The 16,462-nt window shown below is 55.1% G+C and overlaps 1 protein-coding gene across 7 annotated transcripts in view; it reads left to right on the top strand.

The window, feature by feature from the left end:
• Positions 1-16,462, top strand: part of KLHDC4 (kelch domain containing 4) — a 65,905-nt gene that overhangs the window by 39,666 nt on the left and 9,777 nt on the right. For 4 of the 7 annotated variants that reach the window (XM_023228878.3, XM_023228880.3, XM_023228879.3 and 1 more), the window contains exons 8-10: positions 10,497-10,572; positions 13,573-13,781; positions 15,338-15,740. In XM_023228878.3, coding sequence (XP_023084646.2) covers positions 10,497-10,572; positions 13,573-13,781; positions 15,338-15,740 — 688 coding nt within the window. Of the gene's footprint in view, positions 1-10,496; positions 10,573-12,712; positions 12,767-13,572; positions 13,782-15,337; positions 15,741-16,462 lie in introns of all 7 variants that reach the window. The other 3 variants (XR_002735084.3, XM_023228875.3, XM_023228876.3) reach the window with 1 other exon arrangement.

Here is a 16,462-nt window from a genome sequence, read left to right as displayed (position 1 = left end):
AAAAAAAAAAAAAAAAATTAGCCGGGCGTGGTGGCGCATGCCTGTAATCCCAGCCACTTGGGAGACTGAAGCAGGAGAATCACTTGAACCCCGGAGGTGGAAGTTGTGGTGAGCTGAGATCGCACCATTGTACTCCAGCCTGGGCAATGAGAGTGAAACTCTGTCTCAAAAAAAAACCCACATTTTGTGTTTTTTTGTATATTCACCTTGCATTTTGTGATCATGCTGAATTCACTTATTTTTACTAGTTTCAGATTCATTATGAAAGCAATCGTAGTAACGCAAATGGGGCAGTTTTCAGTTTTACTTACTCCTTTCTTATCGTTATGCTTTTCATTTCTTCATCTTGTTTTCCTGCAGTAGCTGGGACTCCAGCACAGTTTGAATGGAGGCGTGCAGAATGAGATTGCCGGGGCTGTTCTGTCTCTGGAGGGAGGCGCCCAGCCACCCCCCGCCAGGACCACCGGCTGTGGCTGCTTCCCAGATGTCCTTTAAGTTCTGTTCTGTTCTTCTATGAATTTCTATTATGAATGAGTGCAAAGATTTTGTTAAATCTATTGATTGTATAGTTTTTCTCTTTTGTTCAGTTTTTTAAAACTGTTTTAGTTACGTTTTACAAGTTTTATCAATGAATTTAAAATATTTTCTCATTTCCCTTGTGGCTTCATTGAACTGTGGATTACTTCAGAGCGCGTTGTTTAATTTCAAGTCATTGAGATTTTCCCAAGTCTTATTGGTCGTGACTTCTGCTTATTCCATGGTGACTAGAAAACATACTGTTTGTGAATTCAGAATGGCGTCTCTGCCTGTTGTCAGGATGTTGAGATGCAGCAGCTTTCTGTGTGTTGAGCCTGGTGTCTGCAGCCTGACGGATGGCCAGTTATTCTGTGAGGTTATTCATCTGTGGTCAGTTACTCATCTGTGAGGTGCTTGGAGGTTTCTGTCTCGATGATCGTGGCATTTGCAAGTGTGTTTCCTCCCCTCCGGTCCTCACATTCGGTGCTTCCTCCTGTCCGCTCTGCTGTGTTCGGTGTCCTGAGATGGGGTCTTCCTTGGACACTGTGAAGAAAGGCTGGCCCAATATTTCTGGGCTGATTTGTGAGCAGAGCTCTCTAAAGGAAGACAGCTGAACTCTGCCAGAGCCCACCTAGGTCCTTCTGAGTGGACGTGTCCTCCAGCCTGTGATTGCGAGACCACGGACAGCATCCCGTGCCTCAGTTTCCCTCTGTGCGTTGCAAGTGGAGATGTGGCTGTAAACCCCCTTCTTCCCTATAGTCCTTCCCACCAGGGTATTTGCTTTCTTGCAGCTGTAGAAAAATGATCTTTGCTTTTTAATTTCATCTGCAAAACACAGAAAAACTTGAATGCTTATTTGGTGCACATCAAGTCTTATTTTAGATGGTCAAGTTTAGGATTTCGGGATGTGTTACTGAGTGTTTCCTTCATAAAGTGTGGGACTTGGGGTCTCTGTAAGCTTTAAATTTCATCCCTGCTGGCCAGGAGTGCAGCTGAGAGGACCAAGTGAGTACTGACTGCCCTAGAGCAGGGCAGTGCCTTAGGTTGCTGGAGCCAGACAGACCCACAAAGAGGGAGGCACGGCGTGGGCTGGGACCACGGGGAGGGGGGAAGGAGATGGTTAGGGTGAGTTTTCGAACAAGGACATGTTTATGAGCAAAAGAGCAAGGATGGAAACGGGCAGAGTACATCTGGTGGAAGTTGGTAAGCCCACTGTGGCTGGAATTCAGAGGTCTGTGAGGGTGGCGAGAGCCCAGGGCTGGGAAGGGCAGGATGTCAGAGGCATTGAGCTCCTCCCTCGGGAACCGGTTCCAGCAAGGCAGTATCTGGGGAGGGCGGTGCTGAGCTGGCATCAACAGTGCAGCGTTCTGGTGGGGGGCTGGCAGGGCAGATGAGTTAAGGAACAGCAAGCCTGGTAACAGCCGTTGTGCAGTCAGTACTCCTAGATGAGACACAAGGAAAGGAGTTGGCTTGGGACTGGTGTCGTGTGTGACTCTCATAAGTGGGTGGGATGACTGAGGCAGGGAGGACGCCTTTGTACAGGGAAGCTGGCAGAGGCTGCAGTTGCTTCTTCTCACCTCATTTCGTAAGAGGCACCAAGGAAGTTTCAGGCCATTCATCTGTGTGAGGCCTGTGTTTTCCTTTTGCATAGTTAGGTAATTATGATCTTGCATTTGGAAGCCATAGCTTATTTGTGTAAATAGTGTAGGCCCAGGCAGCGGGACCCTCCTGCCCGGAGAACTCCCGGGGGAGGCGTCCGTGGGTCCTGAGCTGCCTCACTGGAGAGCATTTCTCCTGGACGGTTCTTTTGACCACTTGGATTCTAAGACCTAGTACTAAACAGAAGGTTTCTGCCATTGCTTAAAATGTTTAGAGTGGGCTGGGCATGGTGGCTCATGCCTGTAATCCCAGCATTTTGGGAGGCCAAGGTGGGCGGATCACTTGAGGTCTGGACTTAGAGACCAGCCTGGCCAACATGGTGAAACCCTGTCTCCGCTAGAAATACAAAAATGAGCTGGGTGTCATGGTGTGCACCTGTAGTCCCAGCTACTCAGGAGGTTGAGGCACAAGAATCGCTCGAACCCGGGAGGTGCAGGTTGCAGTGAGCCGAAATCTCACCATTGTACTCCAGTCTCGGTGACAGAGTGAGACTGTCTCAAAACAAAAACAGAAGTTTACAGTGAAGGTAGTAACTGCAGGATCAAGATTTTTTATTTCTGTTACTGATTTTCTTATCTCCTGGAGGAGGGGCCACTCCCTGGCATATGGTTCCAGAAGAGGAAACGTCTCCTCTGTGAGTGCTGGAGCACGGGCACACGGAGCCGCTGAGCCAGGGAGGCCTCCTCCACTCAGAGACGCCTCGGGGCGTTCTTGAGACCTTGACCGGTGAACGCACACTTGTCGACCGGTCACGAAACAACTCTCAGACTCCCCACAGGAGTGTCCTGGGCCAGCCTCTCCCACCCTCACGCCAGTGAACACATGTCCGCAGGGCATCCAGGTAGCTGGAGTTCCTTCTGCCCTGGCAATAAAGGATTTCAGCCTTTTAATGGCAGTTGGTCAGAGATTGAACCAAGTTGATCGGAATGAACCGATTTTTTTCTTGGTGATCTTTTGTTCTGCACAGAGAAAATCACATTATTTTCTGGAGTAGAGGCTGGCATCGGTCAGGCTTGTCTAGATACTCTGGCGTCCGGGAGGGCACCGAGAACAGGCTGACTTGGCCAAAAGTGGGGCAGGATGCCCCGGTCTAGTGCTTTCTCCCAGCAGATGCATCGTAGAGTGCAGCAGGACGGTGAACAGCCAGACCAGCTAAGCTGTATCGCTTTCATCAGAATCGCATGTCATTCTCAGCAGCTGCTGTCTGCAGCCACGTGCACCCGCCCTTAGTCCGACGGTGGATGATCTGTCTACTTAGTTCAGTAGCTCTTGGCTCTGAGCCTGTGGCATTTGGAATTGCAGTGAAAAGCTTGTCTGTTTGGATTCATGAGGGATTTATCGGAATTAGTGAGAGATTTGAGTTGTGAATGGTATGGAGTGTAAAAAAAGTGGGTAGCCTAAGCAGGTGGTCAGCTGCGCCACAGCCAAAGCAGCAGCGTGCAAGAACTGACGGAAGCATCGGTACATGGCCTGTGCTTGAGCTTGGAGCTGGGGCAGCTCTTCCTTGCTCTGGCGCCATTACACCCCCATCCCCCGTGCTCTGTCCTCTTGGCAGGACCCCGCTGTGCTGTGCTGCTGCTGCTGTGTGGCCCAGGCCAGAGAAGACCCCACACACCGTGGGCACACGCCTCTGCCCGATGCAGGCCCCGTCCATGCTCCCAGGAGGTCCTGCCACCCGCCACCCACCCTCACCTCACATTTCACTGAGCAAGTAGAGGTGGCTTGGAGAATGCCTAACCCCTGCCCGCTGCCATGCACTCCACTCTCTCAGGATCACGCCACAGTGCAGCAGCCAGAGTGACCTGCAGAGATGCAAGCCAGGCCAGGTCTCCTCCATGCAGAACCCCCATGGTCCTCGTCTCAGCAGGGCTGCCCCCAGCTTCCATCCCCCTGTATGTCCTTGTCCTTCTGCTCACCGTCCTCCCTGTTGGAGACAGACTTGGCCATTGTCTCCCACCCGGAGAAGAGTCTCACAGGGACAGACTTTTGTCCACTTGTGTGCCTGGTGCCTGGACAGTGGCGTGCTTGGCAGTGTGTGATCGGATGAAGGCCTTCTGACCCTGGTCCTGCATGGCAAGGCTCTGGAGTTTGACATGTTAAGAGCTCGGGTTCATGAAGTGGACAGTAGTGCTCAGAGCCTTGACCTTGGGGCTGAACCTGGCTCTAGATTAAGAGGAACTCACAGACACCTGCCCTACGTCCTCCTCCTGTAACCAGATCCCATCCCAGCCTCCCTCAGGAGATGCATCTGAGTAGCCTCGGGAGGACTTTAAACACCCTCCAGGCTCTGCGCTGCCACGAAGAACCGGCAGCTTTGGTCAGTATCGTAACCAGGTTTTATAAATTCCGAGTCAGTCTGGGTCCAGGTAGTGCGTTTACTATGATGACTTGTATCCTAACAAAAGAGATGCAGCTTGTGGGATAACAGAGACCCAGCGACATTCGCGTGTGCGAGGACTCAGTCCTTAGTATGTGCTTCCGGTGTTGTGGGAGCTTCCGGAGAGGGGGAATTCTCGTTCCTTTAGAGAATCAGGGAAAGAGCACAGCTCTTTGGAAATGGCGTATGGATGGGGAGGGTGGGGGCACGACACTGGAAGGCTTATCACCTGGTGGTCTCTTTCCATGGACACATGGGCAGCCAAGGGCCGAGTCCTGCTGAGGACAGGGCCCTCCTTCCTGCCTGCGTTTTGACCTCAGTCATCGTCGTGTGCCTGGGGTCAGGAGATAGCGTCCGGGCCCAGCCAGGAGAGGGCTGTTCTCTGTACGCCCCGCTGTTTCCGCGTGGCCGTGGAGCCTGCTGGCAAGAGGACAGAGCATCCTTTGATTTGCCACTTGGGAGCTGAGCTCCTGGAAGACCAGAAGCAGACAGAGTTGTTGTGAGTGTGGGGATTGTGTGACTCGTGAGATCCCGGCTGACCCCGGAGCCAGAGCTCCATGCCCACCAGGCCCCTGAGCTCCGTGACCAGCTCTCCCAGGTCACCGGCTGCAGGGTGGCTCAGCTTGTCTTGTGCTGGGGAACTGGGCATGACAGTGGCTCCTACTCACCTTCCAGTACACACAGACCTGTGGCCACACCTGTTTCTGGGTGTATTTTTTAATGGTGAACCTGAAAATGTTCCGTCTTGGAAAGTGACAGGAAGAAGTCTCGGCTGTGGGGTGTTCAGTGGCTGTTGACCATTAAGAAGGTGGTCTCGGATGTGGATGGGAAGGTGCCCTGGGGCCCGGCTTCAGGTATAGAGGCAGGCAGGGCCTTGTGCCGGTGCAGACAGTCACGCAGAGGGGCTTGACCAGGTTCCAGGAGAAAGGACTGAGAGGCTGGAAAGGCACACATGGTGGGGTCCCAGGCTGGCTCTGCAGAAACCATCCTGACAGCAGTGTCCCCAAAGAGCCTGCGGCTGCGGCAGGGAACGTGCATGGGCTTCTCGAACAGCTTGCCTGAAGCAGTTTTCACAAGGAAGCTGACTGGGAGTTGTGCTGATGGAAGTGATGCTAGAGGTAATCGACAGGGTGTTATTGTAGCAGCAGCCCTGCCGAGAGGGTGTATGCGAGTTCATGCTGCTCACGTGACAGGTGGTTGGGTGGGGGTCCTCTCATCACGGGTACCTCTCCCACAGCCCCGCGAAACGTGAGATGCCTCCTGTGCACCAGTGTGGCTTGGCGTCTCCGCAGGGGGTCAGTGTCTCTGCAGGGCTCATCACCTGTGGTTGTGTGAGGTGAGGAGGGCACAGTACGTGTGGTTGCTGCTTGCCCGAGCTGTGCTCTTGATGGGCTGCTGGACCCGCGTCTGGCGAAGGTGGTTTGGGAGTGAGCCCCAGGCGCATGGAGGGACAGGCTCAGTGATATGGGAAGGAGCGGCCCCTGTGGTTTCTGTGTTCACACACGTCCGCTTGGAACCGACACCCTCTCCCTGCCGGATTTTACTTTCGGTGAACATCGGTGCTGCCGTCAGCACTGTCTTCTCCCAGGACCACTCCTCTGGCCGTGTCTTGCCACACACGTTCCCCAGCCGTGGAGAGCCTTTATCTACCTACCACTGCATCGCCGGCCCCTTCTGTGACCAGGCCTGAGCCACTGCATCGCTTGCCCCTTCTGTGACCTGGCCTGAGCCACTGCATCGCCGGCCCTTTCTGTGACCCGGCCTGAGCCACTGCATCGCGTGCCCCTTCTGTGACCCAGCCTGAGCCACTGCATCGCCGGCCCTTTCTGTGACTCGGCCTGATTTTATCTATCTTCCACTGCATCGCTGGCCCCTTCTGTGACCCGGCCTGAGCCACTGCATCGCCAGCCCCTGCTGTGACCCGGCCTGAACCACTGCATCGCCAGCCCCTTCTGTGACCTGAGCCGGTGACGGGGCCTTGGGACGGCTCTGAGTGTCTTTTGCTCTCCCGATGATAGAAATGGGTCAGTGTCTGAGCCGACGGCCAGGTGAGCCGAAGCGGCTGCATTGAGGACTCACTGCAGGCTAAGCTAGGTGGCCTGTACTTCTGCGGGAGGTGGGGTCTCATCAGGGGATGTGGCTGCAGGCTAAGCTAGGTAGCCTGTGGTACATTGTGCGGGAGGTGGGGGCTGTTGGGACTTGGCGTGTGTGGCTGGTGCTCCTCGAAACGTTCAGGCTCAGCCGTGCTGTGCTCTGGGGTCTCAGCCGGATGCTAAGTAATTCCAGAGCCAGCCCGGTTGCGCTGACCCTCCGTGTTGACACTTGATCTCTCTCTCAGATGTCTTTGAATTCCAGCAATAATGTATTAGAATGAAGTCTAACTTCTCCAGAAATTCATGCAGATTCTGTTTATTTCTTTAGTATAGTCAAATTGGTTTTTGTGGAAAGACTTACTGCATGAATGTAAAGCTGATTTGGTGTACACTAACAGAGCTTGAGCACAGGTGATCCAGAAAAACAGAGGACAACAAGGCTGCTGTCTGTTACTTTCTTTGAAGACAGATAGGTTAGATTTTGGGAAAAGTCACAACACTTCAAGAAAAGAAACTGCTGTAGAAGGAGGAGTTAGAAGCTGTTGAGGAGGTTGACCCGTGGGCCCTGTTAGAGGGTGTGGCCGCCAGCCATGTGCTGGAAAGAACCCGTGGACCCGTGTGAGCGGAGCAGGCCTTGTGAAGTGCTCCAGCTCTCTGGCTTGCATGGTCTGAAGGGAAAGTACTTAAATATTGTAGCATAAAAGATTCCCCTGTAGCCTCATAGCCTGTTAATTCTAAGAAGAAAATGTTACTGTCAGCAAAACAAGACAGTTCACATAGACAGGTGCAGGGTACCACAAGGAGACAGAGACCTGCTGAAGCTGAGCAGCGATTTGAGTTTCTGATGACAAAGAGAGACGTCACTGCATTCTTTCCTTGTCCCCCCACCAGATGAAGTCTCTGGGTGTCAGTTCAGTTCCCAATAATGCTAGGCCTTTAGGTTTGGAAAAGCAGGCACGAAAATGACAGTCCTTTTCTATCAACCTGCTATGGAAAGAGACTAGTCTCAGTCACTGTCTGTGATGTGCAGAAACCGTATCACTTGAATTGCACAGATGTTTCCAGAAGGAGAACAAAGGAGACCCAGACCCAGTTCTCACTTCCTGAGATTCAGGTCGCTCTCTGTGTGGCCACTGTGGAGCCCTCTTGGTTTTAGGACACTGAGACCCTGGTGGAAATAGGAAGGCTCTGTGGACAGTGGATCATTTCATGTTTCAAAAGGAAAATTTTTCTTCCATAATAGTAAACACAGTGCATGTTAGCTATAAGAAAAATAGCTATAAACAAATGCTTGCTTGCTCTACCAGATGGGCGGGCCTAGAAACAGTACTGCCTGGGAGCCGTTCACACATCCATGCCCAGATCTTGGTCTTTTTCTTTAGTTTGTTTAATTTTTGAGATGTCTCACTCTGTCATCCAGGCTGGAGTGCAGTGGCGTGATCTTGGCTCACTGCAGCCTCTGCCTTTCAGGCTCAAGTGGTCCTCCCACCTCAGCCTTGGGAAGTAGCTGGGACTATACACGCATGCCACCATGCCTGAGTGATTTTTGTATTTTTTGGTAGAGATGAGTTTTTGCCATTGCCCAGCCTGGTCTTGAACTCCTGAACTCAAGCAGTCTGCCCACCTTGGCCTCTCAAAGTGCTGGGATTACAGCAAATCTTGGTTTCTAATACCATTCTGCAACAAAGGGAACCGGGACTCCCTTGAGAAATGGCCAATCGTAGGGCTGAGCAGGGGGTATGTAGGAGGAATTGAGCATCTTGTGGTGCCAGAGCCTGAGGCAGTGCTGAAAGAAACCCACAAAGATGGTGCAAGTCACAGGGACCCAGGAGTAGCTGTAAAGGCTCCTAGTGGCAGCTGTGTGTTATTGAACAACCCGAGCAACAGAGATGGTGACAGAGCCCAGCCGAACTAACAACCTGAGCAACAAAGATGGGTGGTGACAGCACAGCTGAACTCTACGTCAGTATCCACGAGACAGAGTGCACCCAAAGTCTACATAAATATCCTAACGACCACAGCGTGTACCCAAAGTCTATGTCAATATCCACGATATATAGAGCGTACCTGAAGTCTGTCAGTATCTATGAGACATAGAGCCTACCCGAAGTCTACATAAATACCAGCAAGAGCTTAGAATATGCCCAAAGTCTATGTCAACATCCATGAGACACAGAGCCTGCCCGACGTCTGTGTTAGTATCCACGAGACATGGAGCTTACCTGAGGTCCGTGTCAGTACTCCTGGGACCACAGTAGCATGGCCAAAGTCTGTGTCAGTATCTGTGAGAACACAGAGCAAAGCTGAAGAGAAACTGTCAGACACGACCTCAGCCAGGCGGTCAGGGTCAGCGTCAGCGTCCACAGTGATGAATCCTGTTGATGGTGTGGATCCTGGATGGGACGTGATGAGATGGGCACTCCACCCCTGGCGTCGTCCTGATGATTCATAACCCCAGTCTAGTGAGAAGGACAGCAGACAGTCCCAGTAGAGGGGCACTCTGTAAGACACCTGGGCCATCCACACAGCTATCACGGTCCTCAGAAACAAGGAGAGTCAGAGACGCTGCCGCCAGCAACCTGAGGAGGCAAGAGGACGAAACGGCTGGAGGGACCCTCGACGGGATCCCTAGGCAAGGGGAGCTGCGGGGAGCACTGGGGGCTCTGAACAAAGCGTGGGCTGCAATCCCGGTAATGGGTCGGTGCCGGTTCCTGAGCCGTCACGAGGGCACCAAGGAGAGGAAGGTATTCTTGCCGGGGGGACACTGGTGTGGGCGCGTGGGAGCTCGCGGTACTGTCTCAATTTTCTGCAAATGTGAAACTTCTAAAATAGTGTATTAAAAATAGAGAATTAAAGTACAGACAAATACAAGGATCTATTTGATGGGGGCCCTCCACCCAGGGCGAATGTTTTGCTGGCTGTCTCCCTCGCCACCTTAGGTCCCAGGTAAGGGGTGTGGCACCAGGACGTAGGGCATGGGTGCTGGGAAACAGTGCGCCTGGTCCGGCTAAGGCTCACTTGAGGCAGAGGACCAAGGGTTAAGGGACATGGAGCTTCTTGTTTTCGAAGCTTGGAGAAGTCTTTCAGTGGGCAGTGGCTGCCCTCTGCACACAGTAGTAACTTTTTGATTTCTGCTCTGAAACCTGAATCGTGTTATTTGAAAGGCGGTGGGAATTGCGAATCCACCGGGATCAGGAATGAAGAGTGTGTCGTGGTGTCAGAGACCTCGACCAGGGCTGCTGTGGAAGCTGTGTGCGCTCTGACTGTGTGCGCTCTGACTGTGCGCGCTCTGTGTGCGCTCTGACTGCGCGCTCTGTGTGTGCTCTGTGTGCGCTCTGTGTGTGCTCTGACTGTGCGCTCTGTGTGTGCTCTGACTGTGCGCTCTGACTGCGCTCTGTGTGCGCTCTGACTGTGCGCACTCTGTGCGTGCTGACTGTGCGCGCTCTGTGTGCGCTCTGTGTGTGCTGACTGTGCTCTGCGCTCTGTGTGTGCTCTGCACTCTGTGTGCTCTGACTGTGCGCGCTCTGACTGTGCGCTCTGACTGTGTGCTCTGTGTGTGCTATGTGTGCGCTCTGTGCGCGCTCTGGCTGTGCGCGCTCTGACAGGAGCTCTAGTGTGCTGTGTGATCGTGGCCATTACAAAGGTGGCCTCTTCAGATGGACCCGTTCAGGGGATAAAGCCTGTCGGGCGGTGCCGGCCCTGAGCGCACTGCGGCTCACTTTGGAGCTTTGGGGCTGGTCTACAGGGAAGGCTTCCAGCCCCTTCCATCCAAAATGCGCCCACAGCGTGGGGGGTCTGTAAGCAGCCGGTGTAGCTGCCCCCAGTTCTCACACAATTCCTTTCTTTTGCAGAGAGTTAAGAAAGACGTGGACAAGGGCACGCGGCACTCAGACATGTTCCTGCTGAAGCCGGAGGACGGGAGAGAAGGTAGAGGCGCTGTGCCTCCCGGGCGGGAGCTGGCTGGTCTGCCTGTGGCGGGAGGCGGAGCCCACACCCTCCCATGGATGTGGGGCTGCCGGTGAGCCCCTGCACTCTGCCCAGAGCAGAGGGCCCGCTGGAGACGGCCCATTTTGGGGTGGGCTGGGCGGGACAGGCTCCATAGCCCTGGCATCTGCAGACAAAGGAATACCTGCTGGGCGGGCACATCTGGGGGCGTTGATGACGGACTGACGGACGCGTGGCCGCTGGTACCCTGCGGATACCCCGCAATGGAGCAGTGAGCACAGTGCCCCTCAGCAGCTCCTGGTGGGCGCCTGCAAGGGTCTCGGGCTCTCGAAGGGAGAACCATCCTGGGCCTCGAGTACAAGCCGCCTGGAGTCACTGGGGCCGCCTGGCATTGTGCCGACAGGGCTCGCTCTTGGAGTAGTTGCGGGCAGCATCTGGGCAGGCTGGGTGTGAGGCTGCCCAGCCAGGGGCCAGTGTTGCTCGTCCACAGAACTTCAGAAATCATCACTGCGACTGCTGTTGGCCCTCACAGGGACAGCCTCCAAGAATGGCTGTGGCCTCTGTCAGCTTGAGTCACGGAACTCGGAGGGCTGTCAGAATGCCTAGATTTCTAAAAGCTTCTAGCTAAACTTGGATCTAAGAATCAAAGTTTTCTTACTAAAGCACAGGGGAACAATCATTGTTCTCTGGGACTTTTTAAAAGGATGACATGGGATGACCCAGGGGACACATCCAGAGGGCCCAGGATGCGTCAGCCACTCTCACCACCACCTTTTTTTTTTGAGATGGTCTTACTCTGTTGCCCAGGCTGGAGGGCAGTGGCACGATCTCGGCTCACTGCAAGCTCCGTCTCCCAGGTTCACACCATTCTCCTGCCTCAGCCTCCCGAGTAGCTGGAACTACAGGCACCCGCCACCACGCCCAGCTAATTTTTTGTATTTTTAGTAGAGACGGGGTTTCACTGTGTTAACCAGGATGGTCTCGATCTCCTGACCTCATGATCCACCCGCCTTGGCCTCCCCAAGTGCTGGGATTACAGGCGTGAGCCATCGCACCCAGCCTACTCTCACCACCTCCTATGCACGTTTCATGTTCTTGGGCGTGGGTCATGCGTTGAGATGAACTGTTGGTGGCGTTTCCTGCCAGTGACTGCCCGTCTGTTCTCACAGACCTCTGAATGGGGAGAAGCCGTGCCTGTGGGGAGCACGGACCATCTGTTGTCACAGACCTCTGAAGTGGGAGAAGCCTTGCCTGTGGGGAGCATCGAGGGGGATGGGAGTGGGCTGCTACTTTTCAATCATTAATTTCTTGACTTTGAAAAAAATTGCATTTGTTACTGGCTGGGTCCAGTGGTTCATGCCTTGTAATCCCAGCACTTTGTGAGGCTGAGGTGGGAGGATTGCTTGAGGCCAAGAGTTTGAAACCAGCCTTGGCAACATAGTGAGACACCATCTCTTAAAAAAAAAAAAAATGTAGCCAGGTGTGCTGGCGCGTGCCTGTAGTTCCAGCTACTCAGGAGGCTGAGATGGGAGGATTGTTTGAGCCCAGGAAGTGGAGGCTATGGTGAGCTGAGATTGTGCCACTGCACTCCAGCCTGGGCAACAGAGTGACATCCTGTCTCAAAAAATAAATAATAAATAAAAGGAGACCATGGCATTTGTTCTGCTCCAGAGCAAGGGAGTGACGCCAGGAGGCACTGGTCGAGGGTGTTTGCCATGGAGGTTAACGTCCCCAGTGCCGTTAGGAAACCAGGGAACAGCTCTCGTGGGAAGCTGTGGCTTGGGACCGGAGGGCTGGGCTAGACCCAGGAGACCCAGTGCCTAGGCCAGGTCTGCTTTTGTGACACACAGCAAGTTCTCCAACCTCCCCAGGAGAGGGGACCATTGTGCAAAGTGTTTTTACCTCCTCCTCGCACTAAAATTCCTCAGGCTGAGGCCTCAGAAATACCTGAAGGGTTAATCAGAGTTCACACCCACTTGCCTGTCAAAAGGCCGAGGTGCCTCTGCCACGGCCCTGCCTTACCGCACCCCTGGCTGATGAGGGCAGGCTTGTTCTTCCAGTCAGTTTCCCAGCTCACACCCCGGTGAACTTGAACCTGGATGCTGGACTCTGTTTCCTGCAGGGCGGCCTGAGCCTGTGTGCTCCGCTCCTCAGCCCCCAGGAGGAAAGCATCGTGGTGAGGAGCGGCACACCTTGTGTGCATGGGGTTCTGTCACCGGAGAGGGTCCTGCCCTGACTGTGTGGCGAGTTCTTATGGTGGTCTTACCTGTTCCTTAACACAGTCATGTGGTGGTGGGAATGAGGCGGTGGCCCCAGAGACACGCCCGCACTGGGCATGGGTGGGTGGTATCTAGCACCACACAGAATATGGCCATTTGCTGCTTCTGTGTGGTTTTTTTTTTTTTGTTCTGTTTTGTTTTGTTTTATGTTCATTAGAGGAAAAAAATCTCCATTCTTTCTCCTAGAAGTGGTGGGAAGACACCACCTGCACACCGGGCTCCGTTGGAGGGTTGGCACGTCCCATGGGTGTGGGCCAAGAAAGAACACGGGGCAGACCCCTCCTAAAGTAGAGCTGGCCACACTGCAGGCCCAAAGGGGACTGGCACAGGCCAGCAGGTCCCCGTGCAGGGCGGAGGGTCCCTTTGCAGGGCGGCCTCCCCACAGAAGCCCCTCTGTGTGTCTAGCATGTGTGCTGCTTCTGCCCAATCCCTGCCTTTCCACTGTGGCTTGAAGCTGCCCGTAGTTAGAGGTGCTTGGGGTGTGTGGAAAGCTGTTGAATGCCAGCTCTCTTGAGAAGGGTGGAACTCAAGGGGTGTCGAATGGTGTCTGTTTTTCTGCAAAGGGAGCAGGGTTTTTGCCTGCAGTCTCATGGCTTTCAGTTACCCCGTTCTGGGGGGCCCCTGGGGTCCTGGGTGTGTCCTGGGCTGGCTGTCAGGGTCCTTCCTTCTGTTCTTAACCCATTTCCTTGCTCTCTTTTGACAGACAAGTGGGTGTGGACTCGGATGAACCCTTCGGGGGTCAGGCCCACCCCACGGTCTGGCTTTTCCGTGGCCATGGCCCCGAATCACCAGACGCTGTTCTTCGGGGGTGTCTGTGACGAGGAAGAGGAGGAGAGCCTGGCGGGCGAGTTCTTCAACGATCTGTACTTCTACGACGCCACCAGGAACCGCTGGTTTGAGGGACAGCTGAAGGTAGGGCAACCTCTGAGTGGTATGTGCCATGGTGCGTGGCCCTAACTCAGGTCCCTGCCTCCCTCCAGCACCTTTGGGTGTCGGGGCCCCCAGAGCCCATGAGCTCTCTCAAGAGGGGCAGGGGTTCCGTCTCTGCCTGTGTCCTGGGTGACTAGGCTTGGACAGCCCTTGGTCACGGTCCCCTCAGCCCATCCTGGATGCTGGCGGTGCTGCTGCCTCAGGAGCCACTCTCCCCGGACTGAGGTGCCCGGGACCTCCCTGGCCCTCTGTATGGGAAGGGTTTGCTGGAGGTCCTGGTGCAGACCAGCCTGTGTTGTTAGGACATTTGAGCTCCCCTGGTTTCCGGCACCATTTTACTGTCCGCCTGGGAACAGCTGCTGTCCAGGCCAGCCCAGCACAGGCACAGCAGTGGGTGACGGTCCCAGAAGGGGATCCCGCAGTTGGCCTCAGGGTCTCCGAGTGTACCAGGTCAACTGGACCCAGGAAGAGCCAAGGAGGGCTGCTCCCTGTTAGTTGTAAAGAGCTGCTCTTGATGCGTGGTGGCACCTGGGCTGGACACTGGGAAAACATGAGGGTTCGTTTCTGGACCCACAGTCTGCCTTGCTCTTTGACTTTAGGAGGAATTACTCCAAGCAGTCTGCACAGGTTTCCCCTGTGGCTTTTCTCCAGAGAACGTTTTGACCCCAGCTAGTGTCACAGTTCTCAAACTGTGTGATCACAGGACCCTTGACGTTCCCCGGGATCACGGAGGACCTCAGGGAGCTTTCCGTTTCGAAACTCGTTGGTGCAGATCCAGATCCAGAGTGGGTCTTAGAAGTCTAGAATGTGAGGCTGACTTTGAGTTGATCTGGAGGGTAGTGATCCTTGGAAAATTTGGAAATAACCTGGCAAATGTCACCTCGTGAGTTGGCAGCATTTTGTGACAAAATGACAAAGGCTGTGACAGAAGGGTCCAGACTGACCCCTGCCACACAGCCAGGGAAGTGGGACAGAGAGGGATGGACGGCTGTCCTGCAGGAGGCACCCTGACCTGAGAGCTCCCCTTTAGAAACGTTTGGTGAGGAAGGGCCCCTCTCCGACTCGCCGTTTGTAGTAAATGAGCTGGCGTCGTGGGCCTGGCCGTCGGTCTTCCTTGGGAAAGGGGAGGAAGCCCCTCAGCCTGGCTTCCCCAGCCCTGCCGGGAGCCAGCACTGTCGGTGGATTGGGTTTTCCCAAGGTGAGCGTCGGAGCCCGAGGGGCTGGTGCACTGTGTCTGGGGTCTGGTGGGCCTGTCCACCTCTCAGTGGAGGTGTGGAGCCGCCCCTCAGTGAGGACACGCGACGGGGGGTTTTCTCCCCCAGCCCAGGAGTGAATGGCAAGCCCAGTGCAAGACAGGAGCGTGCTCCTGCGACCGAGTGCCTGCACCCAGGGCAGTCAGGGACGGCGCCCTCCTGGGTCACACACTCCCAGTGCTTGTGGGTGGTCCCCGCAGACCGTTGCCTGGCCTCGTGGGCACAGCAGGACCGACCCCTGCCTCGCTGAAGCTGCTGCTGTCTGTTTCCTCGGTCTGTTAATAGGGGCCCAAGTCTGAGAAGAAGAAGCGCAGGCGGGGCAGGAGAGAGGAGTCCGAAGGTGGCAGCAAGCTGGCGTGTGGGGGAACTGGCACGCAGGTGCCTGTGGAGGTGGTCAAGGAGGTGGTGGCCGAGGATGGGACCGTGGTCACCATTAAGCAGGTGCTCGCCGCCCCAGGCTCGGCAGGGCAGCCCCAGTCTGAGGACGAAGACAGCCTCGAGGAGGCCGGCAGCCCCACACCCGGGCCGTGTCCACGCTCCAACGCCATGCTGGCCGTGAAGCATGGGGTGCTGTATGTCTACGGGGGCATGTTTGAGGCCGGCGACCGCCAGGTCACCCTCAGCGACCTGCACTGCCTGGACCTGCACAGGATGGAGGCGTGGAAGGCCTTGGTGGAGATGGACCCAGGTGAGCCAGGCGATTTGGTACCTCCATGCCTGGGTGGTAAGAGCCCACGGTCACGTGTCGCGTCACTCAAAAGCAAGCCCTGCAAGCTGCCCAGAGGCGGCTCGTGCCAATGCTCCTCGCAGGGGGGCCTGTGCTCCTGCCTCCACGGTCAGACCTGTCGTGGAAAGGAGGGTCCATCCTGGGCACGTCTGTCCTTTGTCCCGGCTGCTGACAGGAGCTACGGTTCGGGCCGCACAGGGCACGGGCGCGTCTGCTGCTCTGTCCACAGCATGCTTGTTTGTGGGCGGCCGTCCGTGCTGGGCCCCGAGGCCCTGGGTCTGAGCCTCCAGCCTTGCTGTCTGACTCAGGGCCCCTCTGCTGCCATAGTCGCACGTCCCCTTTACCCCGACTGCGGCTGGACTTGAGTCACCGTGCAGTTTCTAAAGACCTGAGATGAAAGCAAAATCCGCCAATCTAGGGAAAGGTAGTGAACCGTTGGCGCAGGATGTTTGCTGTTTTCTGAGAGCACCGTGAGCCAGCGTGGAGGGTGGCAGGAGGCCCTCTTGGCCAGCCGCTCCCTCATGGGGGTGCTTTTGCATGTTTGCCGTCTCGGGTCTCTGCCTTGATGCCCAGGGGAACACAGTCTGTTTTCTTTGTGGATCTGAAGGGGATTGGGGAAGAGGAGTTAGGTTTCTTTTTCTTTTTTTTTTTTTTGAGGCAGAGTCTCACTCTGTCGCCCAGGC

Source organism: Piliocolobus tephrosceles, chromosome 17, assembly GCF_002776525.5.
Source record: "Piliocolobus tephrosceles isolate RC106 chromosome 17, ASM277652v3, whole genome shotgun sequence".
Lineage (NCBI taxonomy): Eukaryota > Metazoa > Chordata > Mammalia > Primates > Cercopithecidae > Piliocolobus > Piliocolobus tephrosceles.
This window is presented reverse-complemented; position numbering and strand designations above follow the sequence as displayed.